The sequence below is a fragment of the Hippocampus guttulatus genome, chromosome 18, assembly GCF_054856545.1.
Source record: "Hippocampus guttulatus isolate MCC_2025c chromosome 18, RoL_Hgut_1.0, whole genome shotgun sequence".
NCBI lineage: Eukaryota > Metazoa > Chordata > Actinopteri > Syngnathiformes > Syngnathidae > Hippocampus > Hippocampus guttulatus.
Window position 1 is genome coordinate 1,720,593 of NC_141278.1, and position 17,765 is coordinate 1,738,357.

The 17,765-nt window shown below is 47.3% G+C and overlaps 3 protein-coding genes across 8 annotated transcripts in view; 2 read left to right on the top strand and 1 right to left on the bottom strand.

Annotated features, from left to right (window-relative positions):
* ube2ql1 (ubiquitin conjugating enzyme E2 QL1) overlaps positions 1 to 10,951 on the top strand; it is an 89,644-nt gene extending 78,693 nt beyond the window's left edge. The window contains exons 4-13 of one of the 5 annotated variants that reach the window (XR_015103661.1): positions 1,580 to 1,722; positions 4,467 to 4,551; positions 5,507 to 5,827; positions 6,628 to 6,705; positions 6,983 to 7,149; positions 7,697 to 7,879; positions 8,064 to 8,159; positions 8,452 to 8,569; positions 9,055 to 9,200; positions 10,084 to 10,951. The gene's annotated coding sequence lies outside the window, so the exon portion shown is untranslated. Of the gene's footprint in view, positions 1 to 1,579; positions 1,723 to 4,466; positions 4,552 to 5,506; positions 5,828 to 6,627; positions 6,706 to 6,937; positions 7,150 to 7,696; positions 8,160 to 8,451; positions 8,570 to 9,054; positions 9,201 to 10,083 lie in introns of those variants that run through there. The other 4 variants (XR_015103660.1, XR_015103663.1, XR_015103664.1 and 1 more) reach the window with 4 other exon arrangements.
* On the bottom strand, positions 5,056 to 11,334 carry nsun2 (NOP2/Sun RNA methyltransferase 2). Its single transcript, XM_086136308.1, has 19 exons — positions 11,111 to 11,334; positions 10,680 to 10,837; positions 10,264 to 10,368; positions 10,090 to 10,195; positions 9,911 to 9,982; positions 9,558 to 9,642; positions 9,049 to 9,244; positions 8,750 to 8,824; positions 8,436 to 8,566; positions 8,057 to 8,130; positions 7,826 to 7,956; positions 7,276 to 7,372; positions 6,952 to 7,130; positions 6,778 to 6,870; positions 6,546 to 6,681; positions 6,251 to 6,331; positions 5,967 to 6,105; positions 5,841 to 5,880; positions 5,056 to 5,747 (listed from the first exon to the last, which is right to left on the bottom strand). Exons 1-19 carry the CDS (start codon positions 11,174 to 11,176, stop codon positions 5,429 to 5,431), a joined length of 2,283 nt encoding a protein of 760 aa, XP_085992434.1. The 5' UTR covers positions 11,177 to 11,334; the 3' UTR covers positions 5,056 to 5,428.
* A 390-nt stretch (positions 11,335 to 11,724) lies between these two features.
* On the top strand, positions 11,725 to 17,193 carry txlna (taxilin alpha). 2 transcript variants are annotated; one of them, XM_086137440.1, is made up of 11 exons: positions 11,725 to 12,186; positions 12,585 to 12,750; positions 13,063 to 13,311; positions 13,483 to 13,574; positions 13,660 to 13,830; positions 14,307 to 14,501; positions 14,571 to 14,690; positions 14,771 to 14,845; positions 14,926 to 15,018; positions 15,115 to 15,210; positions 15,605 to 17,193. In XM_086137440.1, exons 1-11 carry the CDS (start codon positions 12,157 to 12,159, stop codon positions 15,926 to 15,928), a joined length of 1,611 nt encoding a protein of 536 aa, XP_085993566.1. In that variant the 5' UTR covers positions 11,725 to 12,156; the 3' UTR covers positions 15,929 to 17,193. The 2 variants fall into 2 exon arrangements, with proteins under 2 accessions (XP_085993566.1, XP_085993565.1); XM_086137439.1 differs by having other exon boundaries at positions 11,726 to 12,186; positions 13,060 to 13,311.
* The last annotated feature ends 572 nt before the right edge of the window (positions 17,194 to 17,765 follow it).

A 17,765-nucleotide genomic window follows, 5' to 3' on the forward strand; every position in this document is an offset into this window, starting at 1 on the left:
ATTAATGAATCCCCTCCGAGCGCCCTTGTTTTTGTGTAGCTGATGCTCGCCACTGCTCATTAGCGCGGCAAAACCTGGGCAGCATATGGAATCCATACTATGGATCTGCCTCAGTGAGCGAAATATTGACGAGGTCATGGTGTGAACTCGCCGTGGACACCGGCGCGTGCGAAAGCTGCAAAATATTCTCATTAGTCAATAGCGTCAGCTCGTGCACGGGACTCTTCGGGGAAACGAAAAAAAAACATTTCTACAGCCTACTGAGGTTGAGTTGAGTCCCGCTTCGCGGATGGGGGCAGTAAACCGCCCCCAAGTGGCCGAGGCATGAATGCCAGAAAAAGTAGCGATGAGCTGAAGCGGGGGAAAAAAATGTAGCAAAAACTATTGAATTCTTTACCTTCTATCGAATGATGTCATCACTGTATGTTTTTCTACAGTACGTATTGAGCATGGCTCACGCAACCGCTCGTAGCATTCCACGGTTAAGGTTTCGGCCAGTTGGCAGAATTTAAAATCGGAAGTGACATTGCCATAAGGCTCCGAAGCTTAAAGATTACAGCTTCATCTCCATCTGAATCATATTGATGTCATTATATAAGACGTGATTTGCTGTCCTCTCCCCAAACGCAGAGAAGGAAATTTTGGAAGCACGCTGAGAGACGGTGACACAGTCGCGCCTTTTCGTTTTTGACTGCCCGCGTCGCACACGTCTGATTTCATGATCGGCTTTGGTACGATTCGCAATAACGACCCCCTCCTCTTTGGGAATGAACTGCACTTCCACGTCCATATCGTTACCGTAAATCCCGCGTTTGTCGTTTTCTGTTCAATTGCTCAGGCCGGCGTTTTTGGGAGACCGAGTGGACCGCGCTGAGACCCTGGCGCCATTCATTTGAGCACGTTCACGGCGGATCGAGCGCACAAGCGGCAGTTGGCTCTTACGTAAGCTCCGGGCCCGGGATGGCGGCAAGAGTCGCGCCGCCTTCGCCTGCTTTCAGCTTCGGCATCGGGGCCATTCTTACAGACGAAAGCGCACTATAAATATTTTATGTGGCCCGGTGCGTGTGGGAAAATGTATTTTTAGCAACCTGCGGTGCTTTCACGCGTGGCAGCCTCGCTCTTCACCGATGCGCATCCGTCAACTAAACCGCCCGCATAAATGTGTGCTGCGTTCTATCGAAGGATCGCCAGTTGAGTCGTTCAGGATTTGTTTGTCGTTGGGCCGTTTGAATGGATCGATATCACCGCTTTACAAATGTTCAATGTACACATCTCGGCCATGTTATGAGAAGATGAAATGACGTCAAATTTTGTGAACACCCTGGAAAACCACCAAAGACGTGTGTGAGCAGAGTGCTTGAAATGCAAAGCATGGCCTTTATGTCCCCCCCACCCCCCCCCCCCCCGTCCCTCCCCACCAGGCTCGCCAAGACTCGCATGCGTGACCATGAGCAGCCCACACGGTAACGGCGCTGCCAGCAAAGGCCGAGCAGAGTCACATTGAACCTGAACAGGGTGAAAGGGTGAAGTCATGATTCGTCTTTTTTTTTTTTTCTTTTCCTGGTACATTTTGTTCCAGGTTTGCAAGCGGCCGTCTTGAGGACCAATAACTGCCACTCTGCAGAGTGCCCTCCATCTCACCTTGAACCAATCGTGTGCAATGGCCGTGATTGTGTGTGAGATACGGCAGCACATTAAGCTGATTTATTGAGCCACTCTCTGGTAAGAGCCTTCCCGCGCACGCACGCACGCGCACGCACGCACACACACACACACACACACGTGAGCAAGTACATATAGCCTCCCTTAAAGATTCAATTGGGAGAAAGTGTAACGAAGCAACAAACGCTATGGCAACGACATGGCCGGATGTCGACTTTCCCTCCACCCCAAGCTCCTCCTCTCTTTGCCCTCCTTTCCTCGTCTCCTTCCTGCCTGGCGTCCGTGCTGACTGCTAATGAGGAGCGACGCTTGGGCCAAGTGTGAGAATGAGAGTCGGGAATGCAGAGTGCCTTTGTTGGCGGCTGTGCATGAGTTCGCATTGTTTTTTAGGGGGTTGTTGTGGGGAAAAATAAGGGAGAGTGGGAAAACAAGATAAAGCGAGGGATGTTCTTCAGCTTCTCTTCTCTCGCTCTGTCTGTTACTAGGCAACACCTGCAGGCATGCACTAAATAAAGCCTTGTGTCCGCCACTAGCCCCCGCCCGTCATCAACGCCCACCCAACCACCCGCCTCCACCCACCTTCCTCCTTGCCAACTCCAACTCTCACTGCTCATCCATTCAATCTACCGCTTCTTCCTCTGCTTGTCCCTCACCTCTCCCGGGACATAAAATGCCCCCCCCACCCCCACTCCCACTATCAGCCTCCTTGATGACAACGTCCCATTTATATCAGACATTTAAGGAATTTCTTACATTATTGTCCGCTCCATGCCCCCCTCCCTCCCCAAAAAACAGCATTCTGACTTTCAATCTTAAGGCAACGTAATGCTGCACAGCATCAGGAAAGAAGCAGAGTTTTACTTCTCAGACAAGTTCAAGCATTCAAGAGAGCTAATAATTTGGTATCAAGCTAACCACAACACTTTAAATTCGTTTTTCATACGTAAAAATGAATAAATAGACAGATAAGCCGGACCCGCATGGAAACTTACCAATAGTGTCAAGTTTGTGGAAAATATGAAATTGAACACACAGCCTGTCCAGGCGATTGTAGTACATAGACCATCAGTGGCATGTTTACTGAAACAATATTACATAATTATATTTCTCGTCATTTATGAATGACGTGGGTCATCTGTCCATTAAAAAAATAATAATAATAATAATACATTTGACCCTCGAGCACAAAGTTATCCCACCCCTGGTTTAAATAATTTGTGATTAAAATACAATACAGGATGTGAGTGAATGACTCTGGCCTTAAAGTCCATTTGCAGCGGGGTGCCATTTTCACCCGTTTTGGTGTATCATGACCAACACGGGCAGGCAAAAGGCACGGCAAAAAAAAAAAAAAGGCATCTCTTGACTTGCAGCTGAATAGCTTCAAAGCATTTTCAGCCTGGTGCGATTTTGTGCAATTTTGACAGGTCTGGAATTTTATGTTCTTCAGCCTGCCCTGTCTGTCCTTTTTTTTTCTGAGATGTCTCAAAAAGACCACATAAAAAAATCAAAAATAAATAATAAAACCCACTTGTCAATAAAATAACAAATGACAGCGTAATCGCGAACAAACATGTAGGCTGTGCTAAAAATTACCTGAACAAAACAGGCACAGCTTCTGGTTGTCCGGCGCAGCTCCGCTATGCAACAAACGAACGTGTGTGTGTGTGTGTGTGTGTGTGTCTGGATGTGAGCCGTGGTCGACAATAGCTCCCGCCTGTGTGCTGCGAATGACTTTGTCGTGTCCCGTTGTCCTGCCGTGACATGTAGCCCGGAAGCCTTGACGTTCTGATCCCAAGAGGCGGCTGGATAGTGTTCCATAAGTGTGTTTAGTCGCTTCGGCTGCTGTTCAGCAGGTGCAGGAAATGGAAAGAGCACTGAAGTGCGCCTCTCCAGGCCAAATGGAACCGGGCGCCTATTTGTTATTTCTCTTTCATTGTGTAACGCACTCCAGCAGCTCTTAAAGGCCGGAGATGTCGTTCGGGAAGACAACGCCGGCGCGCACAAGCGCAGAGGTGCACGCGCACGCGCGTTTCGCTGAAGTCACAAGATTAAATGGTGTAAAAGCTGCAGCGTCACTGAATAAAGTGCAGAGATGGAGAAATGGGGGCATGTGTTTATACGGACAGGCTGCATCTTTGCCATTGTCTAATTTTGCAAAGGATGAGAACAGGCTTTGCACAATTATCAGATAAAGCCAGCAGGCGTAGTCAGAGATTTAGCAACAGATTTTAAAAGGCCTTGCAGTGTTTGTGTGTGTGTGTGTGTGGTGATTGGTTTAATCCAAACACCAGAGTCTCCTCTGGGTGAATCCGCCTCGCTCAGTCAGTGTAGCGTTGCATAACCGCTCAATTATATAATCCCAAACTATATGCATGTGGACGAGGCTTTGCAAGGCGGCGAGTGGGCACAGAGCATGCAAGCTCTGTGCCCACATTAGTGGGGACCACTGCAGGAGGAAGAGGAGGAGCAAAACAAAAAAAGGGATGAAGGGACAAAATGCACCTCCACTTTACTGTAAACCTGCCCCATAAAATAAAAGAGAATAGAACGTGATTGGATATCTCAACACCAACGTTTGCTAGGTTTATGCTAGTATATGGGACCGACACGCCTCACGAAATTAGCAATAGCGGTGACGGGAATTATACATTTTGACATTCTCGGGCACATTCTCCTGCATTAAATCATCTTTCCATTTTCCTGAGGCTTTTATCATTTTGCATAAGCTCTTCGACTTGGGGCGAGGGGAAAGAAAATGTTTTTCATCTCCTGTTTTCATCTTCCCGTTTGTCACGTTTTAGGAGGAAAAACTTCAGATTTGTCCCCCCCCCCCATGATGCAGCGAGTTGTGTTCGCATCCAGTTTCCTGCCTTCTGCAGCGGAGAGGTGAGTCCTTGTTGTCATAACAGCTGTTGTCATGGTAGCTCCACTGGGCAATCAACACATCTCATTTATGCGTTCGGCCATCCCCCGACAAGATATTGCACCGCTGTGTTCAATATATGCGACTTTTGAGATGGCAATTATAAGAACCATCCAATTAGTGTTATTTGTCGAACATACTATCACAGTTGCGCTCGCAAACGTCACGTGAGCAAACTCGGAACACAAGTAGGCCGTGATGAGTCGCGACCGGAGCCCTGAGTCACTGTGACGTCATTTTCAGTTCGACAGCAAGTGGCAAAATGGCCGCCGCCCCCGAGATGGATTTTGCATCTCAACAGGTGGTTTTTGCCGCTTCATTCATATTCCTCAAACACAACATAGTTTCATCAGAATGCCATGTTTAGACTCGTGGGGGCGAAATGTTGAAAAGGAAGCTTTTGACGACTTCCCCTTGAACGTGTCAGTGCATTATGAACTAGCAATGATTTGACATGAAAGCACAAATTTCTTTCACCTTTCACACCTTTATTTAGCTCAATTTCTGTGCATCCAGGTGTACAAAATGAGATAACTAAATATAAAATTCTTTTAAAACGCAAAACAGGATGAAAGCTTCCACCGCTGGGCAGGTGGAATAGCATTATTGAAACAAAAGAAACACCGACCATTGAATTGACTCCGCCCACACAAAAAAAAAAGGCCTCTTCCTGGGGAATACCCAAAACATTGGAGCCAAGCTGTCTTCCTCTGAGAGGGATTCCTTCGGTTACGACATTGTGCTGAAGAATAAGCTCCTCCTCTTCCTCCCACACACACACACACACAGCGTAATCTTCGGAGCTTCAATGCACTTTGACTAAGTCCTCTTCTTCCACTCTCAGACGCTCGTCCCTTGACCGTCGCCATCCATCTTGACTTCCGATGATCCATTCTCACTCCCGTTTTCCAAATCCAGGCCCCTCTCGTCCTCCTCCCCAGCCGCCACCGCCGCTTCTTCCTCGCCCTCCTCCTCCTCCTCCTCGCCTTTGGCCTCCTCGCCCGTTGGCTTCCGACCCACGCCCTGCTTGTCCCGGAAGACCTCCACGCCCAGCATGCGTAGGTAGTGGTGCCTCTCGTTGCGAGGGACGAAGGCGCGGATGGACGTCTTTCCCCTCCAGCCGCACAGTTGGATGGAACACTGAGGCTCCGCTGGCTTACTGGCAAACGGGAAGGGAAAACGCACAGAAATGGTGACGCTGATCTAATGGTCCCAAACGTCACCTGCGCTTTGCCAACGGTAAGACACTCACTTGGTGTTGGGAATGTACTTCAACACGATGCTGCCCATCACTACAAAAGACAACGGTAAAACATAGGTTGAAGAAACGACGCCCCAAATTTGTTCATGTGAGCCGCAACGTTGTTTTTCAGCCGACCTATTTTTTGGGCTTGAGCGTGGGCGTCCGCCTCCAATTTGCTGAGGAAGGGGTTTTCCTGAGTCAGCAGCACTTTGATGTCCTCCACACTCACCGTGATGATTCTCGAGCGAATATACGGCTGCAGAGTGTAGATACCCTGACGAGGGGGGCAAGGGCACATGCTCAGCAAAACTTAAATGCGACTGAATTCAGTTCCGAATGTATTTTGGCGTATTGAGATCATCTCCTAAAACACATTGAGAGAAAATGCAGATTTATTTCCTGACGAATGTCTTAATCACCTCTTGAGCCAGCCTAAAGGCACAACCAAACTCTTCCCCATCGCTGTTACGAGACCACACTTTCACCCCTGTATTGATAATCTAGAAGGGAGTGGAGAAAATAAGGGTTAGCTGCTATTTTTAACATTAGTGATACCCTTCCTGAATTAGAATCGGGGATTCCATCGTAATTGAGGACAACGTTAGGCAGGCCTGAATTAAAAAAAATTGTGGAATGTTTTTTGTTTTGTCCCCCCCCCCCCCTCTCGTTAAAATGCAGTGAAACAATTCTGCTGTGTCGGCATGTCACGCGCACCTTCAGGCGCTCGCTGTTGTTGAGCATGACGTTGCGCAACTCTTTGGACACCATGTACAAATGTCGCTTCTTGCCCTCGTAGGTTCGGGTCAGCACGTTCATCTTGGGGAAGTTTGGAGACAAGTCGTAGAAGGATCTACACGACATTCAATGAGATACGGTTTGTTTTACAGGCACACGTACAGTTGCATGACACTTTGGGGGGGGGGGGGGGGGATGATTGGAGACTCACTGCATGGTGGAGAAGACAGAGTCATCTTCACTGAGGAACACAAAGGGATCTTCTTTGAATCCAAATCGCTTCAGCTTTTTGGAGGGTGGAGGTCTAAGAGATGAGAAAAAAAAAAGTGAAATCTAATCCAATTTGTTGACCTGTTTGCCGTTTCATCAAGCGGTGTTGACTCACCCGCACACGCCATCTTGTTTGGCGCTGGAAGAAGCTCCTTTGGGTGCTCCCGCCTGGGCCTCCTCGCCGCCGCCGCCTCCTTCCTGCGTCTCCTCACCCTCGGGGAGACGAGGAGTCTCTGCCGGAGCCACCGGAGAGCTTTGCGTTTGGGCTTCGGCGCTAGACGAGGCTTTCCTCAGCTGGAGGAGAGCGGGACAAGTAAGTGTAATTTGTTACCAGCTGTGATAAGGAGAACTGAACGGGTGGGGGGGGTAATCATCATTTTTCTCCTCTTCCTGCTGTGAGTGACTGTCAAATCATCCATGACTGTGAATGAGAACGTACTTTGGGGTATCTTTTGTTCCAAGGCATCGGGGCTTTCTTCAGTAGCACAGCCACAAAGAAACCTCCCGTGTTCTGGTGATGGGGCAGAATCCTCATACTGACAAGACAAGACCATCTTTAAATCTGGCATTTCAATTTCACTTCATTCGATCAAAAAAACATTTATTTTCTACCAACTTGATCCATCCATACCTGTGACATACACTCACAGCCGGAACAACTAAATGCTCTTCCACGACAAACTCATCGCTTTGCGTTTTTACTGAGGAAGTCAATTTGTGCGTAAAGCTGATCTATTTTTTTTTGGGTGACATTTCTGTTCCTTGATGATCTTACAAGATGTTGCTCATGGAATTTGCTTGGTTGGTAAACACCGATCTAATACACACACGCTCACGCTCCTCTGGTTTTGTGCCAACAGGTTCGCGCGCAGAGTGAATCGTGTGGCAACAGTGCCATCAGCAGGCCAGAACTTTTCACTGTCGTCCAACTGTGATGTCATGGCTCCGCCAGAAAAACGGGTGACATTGGTGTGCGTGCGTGCCCGTACCATCTCTCCAGATGCATGCCAGCCAGCTTCTCCGCATCTGTCGGCGCGAACATGGTGGGTCGGATTTGAGTGTGGCGACTGGTGGGAACCTCCGACCAGTCAGTGTACCACTTGCCCTCTTTCGTCATCAGCTGGAGAAATACAACTACTGCTTTCAGCACGTGATCGGGCCATTCGGCTTCCAGTCATAGCTATTAAAATGGCCTGTTTGGCTGTTGTCATCTTTCGTACCTTCCAGGAAGTCACCCCGGGCATCCACTTCAAGCCGGGCAGGTCAGAAGAGCAGTCGACCAGCTCCAGTGCTCCTTGTAACATCCATGGCACAAGCAGTGACGTAAGGCTTCATATACTCCCCCCGCGCCGCTTTGACATGTTCAGTTTCAAACCCCCAAAATAGTTAAGCGCCTTATAGTAAGATATAAAAATTTATTTCACTGAAAAGGAATAAAATGATGTGTAGTGTAATTGAGCTTAAGGGCACACACACACTTCAGTCTTCCTGTGTTGAAAAGGGGCGTGGCCTAGTGAGCGACATCAAGAGCTCCTGCAAATATCCTGCATTCGAAAGAACAGATGTAGTCCAAAATCAAAGTCCCCGAGTGTTTGATACCTTCGCTTTTCTCCAGGAGTGCCGCTATGACAGCCTCATCCTCAATGGGGTTGAGAGAACAGGTGGAGTAGACCATCCTGCCGCCGACGGCCAGCTGTTCCACACCGCGCACAGCAATACGCATCTGGAGGCTGGTGCGTGGAAACACACACTGTAACACTGCCAACTTTTATCATTTACAATTAGAACCACAAGAGCACTCTCCACCGCTCTGCCATTAAAAGCCATTCGATTTACTGCGAAAAAAAAAAAAAAAAGTAAGCACTCGACTACTTAAGAGGCCGCTTCAGCACACAATCGCTGCCTGCGCTCACCCGTGAAGGTGCAGGCTGTTGCTGGTCGTCCACTTCTTCCACACGTCTATGTTCTTCCTCATCGTGCCGTCCCCGCTGCATGAACACCCAGCAGACCGCAGTGGTCACACACATACTGAATTTGTCTTCACATTTCGAGTGGGGGGTCGTGCACTTTATTGTCCATAGCACTGGGCCCGACCTTTTATCTTTTGCATCTACTATTTCGAGGTGTCACATGGTGATGCTAAGTGGCAGTACAACCACACTCCAAAAACAGAAACTAAATTAAAGGGAGCGCAATGCAAGTTTCTCCTGACCTGCAGGGCACGTCGCACAAGATGCGGTCGTAGAAGAGGATGTCCTTCTTTCCGTCACAATCTTGAATCTGCAGCATGGGGAAGCAGGAGGCGTCATGGTTGACCACCATGATGCAGGGACTGTTGAGACGCTTGGCCTGGTGCACCAGCAGGTAGCAGCGTTTGTTGTCCATGTCATTGGCGATGACGAAGCCCTCTGAGAAAAATTAGCGCACGGTCATGCCTCGACTTGTCAAGTTTAATTTGTCCCGTGAGCCCACTTGTCACGCAAATCACCTTTCCTCATTGAAATGAATGTAAATGTCATTAATCCGTTACTCCTTCTGGTCTGTGTGCCTAGGCCACTATGGGGCAGTAAAATGACACTGACACATTACCAAAAACAATGACACCATCTCAAAAACCTGATGCATTTGGGGGGAAAAAAAGAACAATATTGTTTAAATGAACATCCAAAATTACATTTTCGGGGTCCAAGAAGCCATCTTTGATGACGGATTGTTTCATACCTGGAAAGGGCACATCCATGTCAGAATGAAGCATTTCAATCAGTTGGGCTGTTTTTGAGCCAGGAGCTGCACACATGTCCAAAATCTTCACAAAACATTCGTGTGTGTTAGTGCTCTGATGACATGGCGCATTCCCAGGCACAGATACGCAGATAATGTCCATTCATTCATTCACTTATGGAAGGCAAATTCCTTCCTAATTTCAATATCAAAAATCACTTGGGTTGTTTGAATTTTCCGGCTTTCGTTGGCAATAAGTCAATGTAGTTTTCCAAGATATTCAGATTTACGTGACAGGCACCTGGTCTATACGGCCACAATAAACTGAGTGACACATTTGGCTCTCTTGTCACCTTGTGATGGGACCCAATCTTCAAAAGAAGTGGAGGGATCATACTGACGGCTTCCTGGCGGCTGATGTTACCCTTTGAAAAGGAAACACAAAATAAGAACAGAATCTAGAGTCTGATATTTGGTAATGTTTTAAAGTCACAATTTTTTCAATGCTTCTGTTCTCTTCACACAGACTCACCGATTCCGTCTCACTGACAAGAAACTGATGGAATTTCTCCAGCAGGGGACACTTCCTAATAATCTTACGACTCATGTTGGTGTGCCAGGCTTGCTCGTCGGGATACCTGGGAAAAATGGGTGGAGTGAGCGTTTCTTGTAACAGTGCTTGCACTCATCTCAGGATGAAGATTACCAGCTGAGAGGTTGCGGCGCCTCGATCTTCTGACCGTCGATCTCCAATTTCTCAATGTCCTTAAAGTACTTTTCCTTCAGGCAATGAAGGATTTCCTTCGCGTGGCTGGAACCAGGAAGAGAGGGAGAGACGTGAACTCAATTTTCCCCCATGAAATGCATTAAAAGAATTTTTTTTCTATTTTAGCCCCCCCCCCCCCCAAAAAGATAAATATTTTGTGCAAGTACATGAGTGACTGTCACTCTCCCTTTTTTGACTGAACCCCCGCTATAATTACCAGTACTTTATGTTGACGCGAGGGGAGGAGCTTCATTTAGTCAGGCCATAGCCTTGTTGAGTAGAGAAAAATAAAACTGCACGGCTCCATCCCAATCCCACACGAATTGTGAGAGTTCGCTATAGTGTATCCATTTTACCTTTTATATCCAGTGATACGTATGGTGGCTGGAAGCGGTTCCCTCATTGCGTTCATAAACTGTTCAAACTCTCCCTCTGGAACCAAGCCTTGTTCCTTGTAGTAGTGCTCAAACAGCTTATTTTCTTTCACAATGTCAGCATAACCAGCACCCCAACCCTGCAACGCAGACAATTATTTATTTATTGCAATCAAGCGGATCAACCGCATTTGAATGAACATTTAACATTTCGCCTGTAGTCAACAAGCAAATAAATGATCTTTGTGTTGCAATGGATGAATTAATTGAGAACAGGCTTTGCTTTCAGTTGTGATTGGTAGGCAGAAGTATAAAACACATCAGCAAGTTCAGTAGACTGGAGGTGGGAACCACTAACACACTAGTCTTAACGCTTTTTCCTCCAAGAGTTAGAGCAGAAGAATGCCTCTTACAGCGTTGTCTCTGTGGTCTCCGCCTGCAGCCTGGTTTTTCTGCCTCTGTCTGCTTCTTTTCCCCATTTTGGAGAACGTTACAACTCTAGAGTTAAGTATACGAAGCAGCTTTATAAGAGCAAACACCCCAAAATGGTGTGCAACTTTGGTAAATAGCAATACTGTACGTCTAACCACAAAGCCGCTATGCTACGCTATGTACTTAAAACCCTGAAGCGTGTGTAGTTTCTGACGCATTTGAATCAGGACCCTTCTTCGCCATCGACCAAATATGCCTGAAAGAAATATAATTTACCAAAATCACTTGCTAACACACTGTATATATATCTAGACAGACAGACGCAAGTTATTTTAAAAAAATATATATTTGTTTATTCAAATGAAATGAGGACACCTGATTGTGGTTGAGTGGGGGTGTTGACGTTAAGATCAGTATCGTATCATTTCTTTCTTCAAGACATATTAAAGATTTTTTTTGTATGCTTGTATGCATGACACGAGCCGATGTGATACCAAACAATATGTGGAATTACTGTCATGCAGCTCCACGGACGCTCTGTTTTACATACCGCCTCTGGGGCGGACTCGTACGTTGATGTTGCCGCCTTATTAGATGAGGCAAATGTAACATTCACTGGTACAGTGTGTATTCCGGCGAGATCTGTCATTTGACTTCACCAGTCGCCGTACTTTACCACATCCATGATGGCAGCGACGTCTACGTACTGTTTGGCGACCTAAGCGGTATCTCTGGGTGTGTGTATATTACGGCGAAACCGCCATTGACACAAACGAAGAAGAACACGAAGTTCTAACCGGAAGTGTACATCTTTTGGCTCACGGTATCAAGTTAGGTTGCTAGCATTTCTCTCATTGAGTCTATAGAAATACTTGGTTATTCTCGACAAAAGAGGATACCATTTAAATATTTGTACTTTTTTACTGTTCAGTTTTTTATTTATGTCATTTATAACTGAAGTAATGCACTGTATCTCGAGCTAATTTTGCCCATAGTGTTGCTTGCCTTGTGATAGCGTTTTCTGACAATGAGTGGCCAAGTACAAGAAAAAGCGAAGGTAAGGTGAAATCCACGTGGTAACTTATGCTTGAATTTCAATTGGAGAGTTATTTCCTCAGTTAAACAGCAACGTAAGTGACAGCTTGTTTATGTATACACTCACAGTGTTATGCGGAAAAGCTGTGAAATTTTAAAGGCAAACAGACATGAATGTGAACCCAAAACGGTTTTTGGAACGGCGGGCTTGTTCTGCTGTTAGGCGAGACAAGTAGGAACTGGTTTTATGCAGCCACTAAACTTTAAAAATATTTTTCATTGAGAATATAACAAAGGGAGAGTGACTGTTTAAAGCTAATACAAGAGTCCACAATAAGCAGGGTGTCAACCGACAAGAGTTTTAAAGAATTGCATCTAAGTGCCTTTGCAAACCATCCTATCTTAAAAAAAAAAACACAGAATTCTGAGATGAAGCAAGACACAGAGGAGTCGGTCACCCAGGACAATGAGGATGCGTCAACTACAGCTGGCGGGACAGAGCCCCCCATGGCTTCAAAGGACAGCACTAGCAGCAGCCCCAAAGAGTCTTCAACGCCACCTCAAGGAGATGAGGCAGCAAGTGAAGGTAATGTGCTGCTGTGTAGAGAACTTGCAGGAACTACATCCATTACTGGAATTAAGCCTTGCATGGCATGTTGCGGAACAACATGAAGGGCTACTACTCGATATCTGGCTTGCCCCCGTGGAAAGCGATTGCTTAAAAATCGGCAATATAGCCATAGGTTTAATGCAATATTGCAGGAGTTCACTGTAATGAATTATCATGTCCAACTTTTCTTAGAAGACAACGCCAACCAACTAAACGCATCAAATCCTAAATGTGTTTCTACCTTACGTATGGATTTTCTTCTAACCTGCGTTTCTACCTCCTCAGCAGCGGCGGCTCAGTCTCGTTGCGACAAGGCCAACGAGCTGAGCCGCCAGCTGGAGGACATCCTCAGCATCTACTGCAGAGAGAGTCTTTCGGACGATGCCGGCGCCCTCGACAACGGCCAGTCGCATAGCCTCGAGCTGAATGGGCTGACCGAGGACAAGAGGGCCAGGGCGGGCAAAGTCAAGGGGGGTGCTGTCGGTGGAGACAAAGAGCAGAAGAAGATGCAGGACAAGAAGAAAGTGAAGGGTCTGGGTGAGGAAGAGCTCTTGGTCGAAGTACAGACACTGTAAAACAAAAATGTACAAGTACGGATTCAACCCGTAGAAGCGAAAGTAATGAAGCACATGTAGTTGGGTAAAAAAAAGAAAGCTGGTAAAAAGCAAATGTATGAATTGGCTTTTCAATTTTTTGTGCTTGATCCAGGCAAAGAAATCACCCTCCTCATGCAGACTCTCAACACATTGAGCACACCCGAGGAGAAGCTAACAGGCCTCTGCAAGAAGTACGCCGAACTGGTGAGCGTTTCCCCTCTCGCCTTCCTTCTTCGCCATCAGCTGACGTTTCAGGTCCTCGAATGGCGTTTGTGTGCGTCCTCGACAGCTGGAGGAGCATCGAAACAGGCAGAAGCAGATGCGAGCGCTGCAGAAGAAGCAGACGCAGCTGGTACAGGAGAAGGACAACCTGAGGACCGAGCACAGCAAGGCCATCCTGGCTCGCAGCAAGCTGGAGAGCCTCTGCCGGGAGCTGCAGAGACACAACCGTACACTCAAGGTGCATAGCACGTACAGAGAAGAGACCACGTGACTTCCTGTCGACTTCAGAGTGGTTAAAAGGGCAATCGGACACTATAGCACCACCTACTGCTTTGGCATGCACTTGACATCCCGTGCCGTCAATGTACATATTGACAGCTTTGTGAGAATAAATGCCAGATTAACGTTTGTTTATTACCGATTTGTTTTACTGTTTATTGTATATGTTAAATTGCTCCACCGGGGTATATTTTAGATGATAACAATACGTTATTCTCGATTGTAGTAAGATTTTTATGTTTAAATAACCTGCTCAAAAAAATAAAGGGAACTCTTAAACCGCACAATGTAACTCCGAGTATTCCCTTTATTTTTTTTAAGCAGTATTGTCACAAATTCTTTTTTTTTTCCTCTTCAAGATTCACTCCTGGTGTCATCCATCCACCGAATTTAAATGTGGATGTTTATTTCTTTATTTATCGTCTGTCTCCGCAGGACGAAGGCATCCAGAGGACCCGTCTGGAGGAGGAGAAACGAAAGGAGGTGACCTCGCATTTTCAGGTGACGCTCAATGACATCCAGGTTCAGATGGAGCAACACAACGAGAGGAACGCCAGCCTGCGCCAGGAGAACACAGAGCTTGCCGAGAAGCTCAAGAAGCTCCACGAGCAGTACAAGCTACGAGAAGAGGTGCGGGCGCCGCCTTTCGTGCTCGCGCAAAGCGTTTTCATGCGGCTAAACCAGACTGCACCCGATCAGCATATCGACAAAGTGGTGAAGCACAAGGACCTGCAGCAGCAGCTGGTGGACACCAAACTTCACCAGGCGCAGGAGCTGCTCAGCAAGTCGGAGGAGCGTCACGAGACGGAGAAACATTTTGTAAACGATGACGCGCACGTGAACGCGAGCTTCCGCTTGTCGCTTCGGCTCAAGGTTTCCAACTCTCTTCTCATCATCAGCTGCTACAAGAGGCGCTCGAGTCTCAGCGCATGTGCGAGCTGATGAAGCAGCAGGAAGGTCACCTCAAACAGCAGGTTTCCCACCTAAATCCTCTCCCCTCTGCTCCGTTTCCCCATGACGCCGGCACGATTTAACCCGCGTTGTGTTTTCGTAGCTGTCCCTGTACACCGAAAAGTTCGAGGAGTTCCAGACCACCTTGTCCAAGAGCAACGAGGTCTTCGCTACGTTCAAGCAAGAGATGGAGAAGGTGAGGAGTCCGACGTCGAAGCGCGGGCCCGACGTCTGTCGGCGTTTAGCTTTGCCGCCGACAGACTTGGTTTCGCTTCCCTCCACATTTGAGCAGATGACGAAAAAGATCAAGAAGCTGGAGAAGGAGACGGCCATGTATCGCTCCAGGTGGGAGAGCAGCAACAAAGCTCTTCTGGAGATGGCTGAGGAGGTAACGCAGTGCCGCCGACGCAAATGTACAAAAACTCCAATAAACGCTCATCGATGTTAAGCGCCGTCGCAAACGGACAAAACCGGTGAGTCATCGACAAACTCAACCAAAAAGACATATAGTGGACTATAGATGCCGCAAGATGGTGCCAAATGAACCTCCAGCGTTGTTCCTTGTCATCAAGATAATAGCAAAGTAATGCATTTATTGCTTTGGACTCGGCGCAACTCTTTCTTGTAAGACTCAAGGGAGGCCATGTGGCACTCAGAAATTGCGTTTCGTCCGCAGCTCAAAATGGTAGACTTCCGCGATGAATTTATTTGTGTTTTCATAAAAGCTGCAAGTCAGATTTTTGGGGGGAAACGGAACTTAAGTGCTCATGTTTTCCGCGCAGAAATCCGCGCAAGACCGCGACTTTGAAGCCCTTCAAGGTAAAGTCCAGCGGCTGGAGAAGCTGCGCCGCGCCCTCAAAGTGGAACGTAACGAGCTCAACAAGAAAGTCCAGAAGCTCAGCGGCACCCCCGCGGCGCCCACCTCCGACTCAGAATGCCCCTCGCCGACACCCACAGACTCCCTGCCGGAAGGCGGCTCGGACGCTGCCGCAAGCAGCTTCAGCCACGCCCTCCCCGAATCCAGCTCCCAAAACCCGCCGTGTCACCCCGAACTGAACACGGACACCCAAGTGGAGGCGGTTCAGCCTGTCGCCACGCAGAAATGATGATCACTCCGGACCCCCCCCCCCCCCCCCATCAGAAATCAAACTCACTTCCCCCCCCCCCCCCCCCTTCTCCAATTCTCGCGTCCGATGGACGTTTTGAAAGCGTCACGTCCACCACCATTTTCAAAGCGTCAAATCGAATCACAGTTTTGAAAGTACTTGACAAGTAGTCATTTTGGTTCTATTACCTTTCGGTAAATTTCGATTTAGATTGATGCAGAGGTACAAAAGTCCATCCCAAGAAGGCAGCCTTTCTTTGATGGAATCCCTCATTTATTCTTGTTCATTCCCATGGAAAGTTTCCAACGTTGAAAATTGATTGAATTTTCCAGCCCGAGTGATAGAAATTCATCTTCATATCGTACTGGTTGATCTCACATTCCCCTTCGACAAACACTTGAATGCTTAAAGAGCCATTCGTGTTACATTACGTGTAGTATTGTGAACGCTATTTGATAGAACTCGACAATGATGTCATTGAATATTAGCCAGTCATATGAAATGTCCTCTCTATTTTTGCGCGTTTGTGTTTGAGCGACCGCTATGCAAAACACGCTCCCTCTGTTTGAGTCTGTGGCCGTCGGAAGTGGAAAGCACGAAGAATGTTGGTTCTTTCTTCATCCTATCCACGCATCTGTCATCCGTCAAAGCTGGCTAGCTTTGATTGTTACCTCATGTTCAAATGTAGGAGTTGAATTATTTTTCCTTTGTGTTATTTCTTATTTAGACGTGATTTTAAAAGCTAATGACTCTGTAGCACTGGAAACCAGTATTTCCTGACCTTGTCTCACACAACAAGATTCGTTGAACACGCAAAGGAACCAAAGATATTCCTTGTTTCTTTTGCTCTGCTTTTGTCTGTCCTGGGACGACTTCACATTTTGTTAAATGAAAATATCTGAGTAGTGCAGATTTTTTTTCTTTTTTTTCCCCCCAGCACGTTCCATGTCCTGGCCCTGCATTAAAAATGTTTGAGAGCCACTGCAGAATAGTGTGGACATAGGTCCAAACCTGCACAATCTAAACAAGTTGAGTGACACGTTTCATTCATTCAGAGGAACACACAATCCCTTGATAATGAATCCCAAGAGGGTCGTACATGCTTGATCACAAACCCAAAGGTTCTTCCGAACTCAACGTTGAATGTCTGAACAAATTTTTGACGTCATTGATGCGGAGAAGGGGTTTCTTGATTTTTGATGAGCAAAGTGCAGAGTTGAGATGTTCGCCAAAATAAAAGCTTTTAACTATCAAAATATTTTAAAGGATTTTTAAATAGACCTTTTTGGGGGGGGTTAATGGATGGATAGTAAGTACAGTACAGTATTCTTTGACGGCGTAAATAACTGCTTTCTTGTTTAATCTAAGTGATGTATTTTGAAAGCCCACCCGGAAGTGCTGTCGTTGCCTCTCTTGTGGTGCCTTGACGCTCGAGCGGCCGCCTGACACAGACGCAAGGGATGGCTGCGGAAGGAGACAAATGGACCGGGCCTTTCGCGACTTCGTAAAGATCCCGAAAGCGACCTTAACCGTTTGCCGAGCTGCTCGGTAACCAAGGTGACCCCGCGGTGGCGACTTGCACCTCCGCGTTCCTCCCCGCCCTGTTTACACTGCGAGACGGCGAAAATCGACCAGTCAGACAGAGACGGTTTTGACAGCCTTTTTGAGCGTAAGTGGCTTGCTCCATTTCAAATGCATTCGTGGTGATTTCAGGCCATGTGCGAAAGACGTTTATTGCGTCCCCTTGAAAGGACAAGGGCCATTTATATGTGAGACCTGCATCCGTGACGTCACGCGGTGATGGGGATGAAGCCACACCCTCAAATAACCCCGCCAC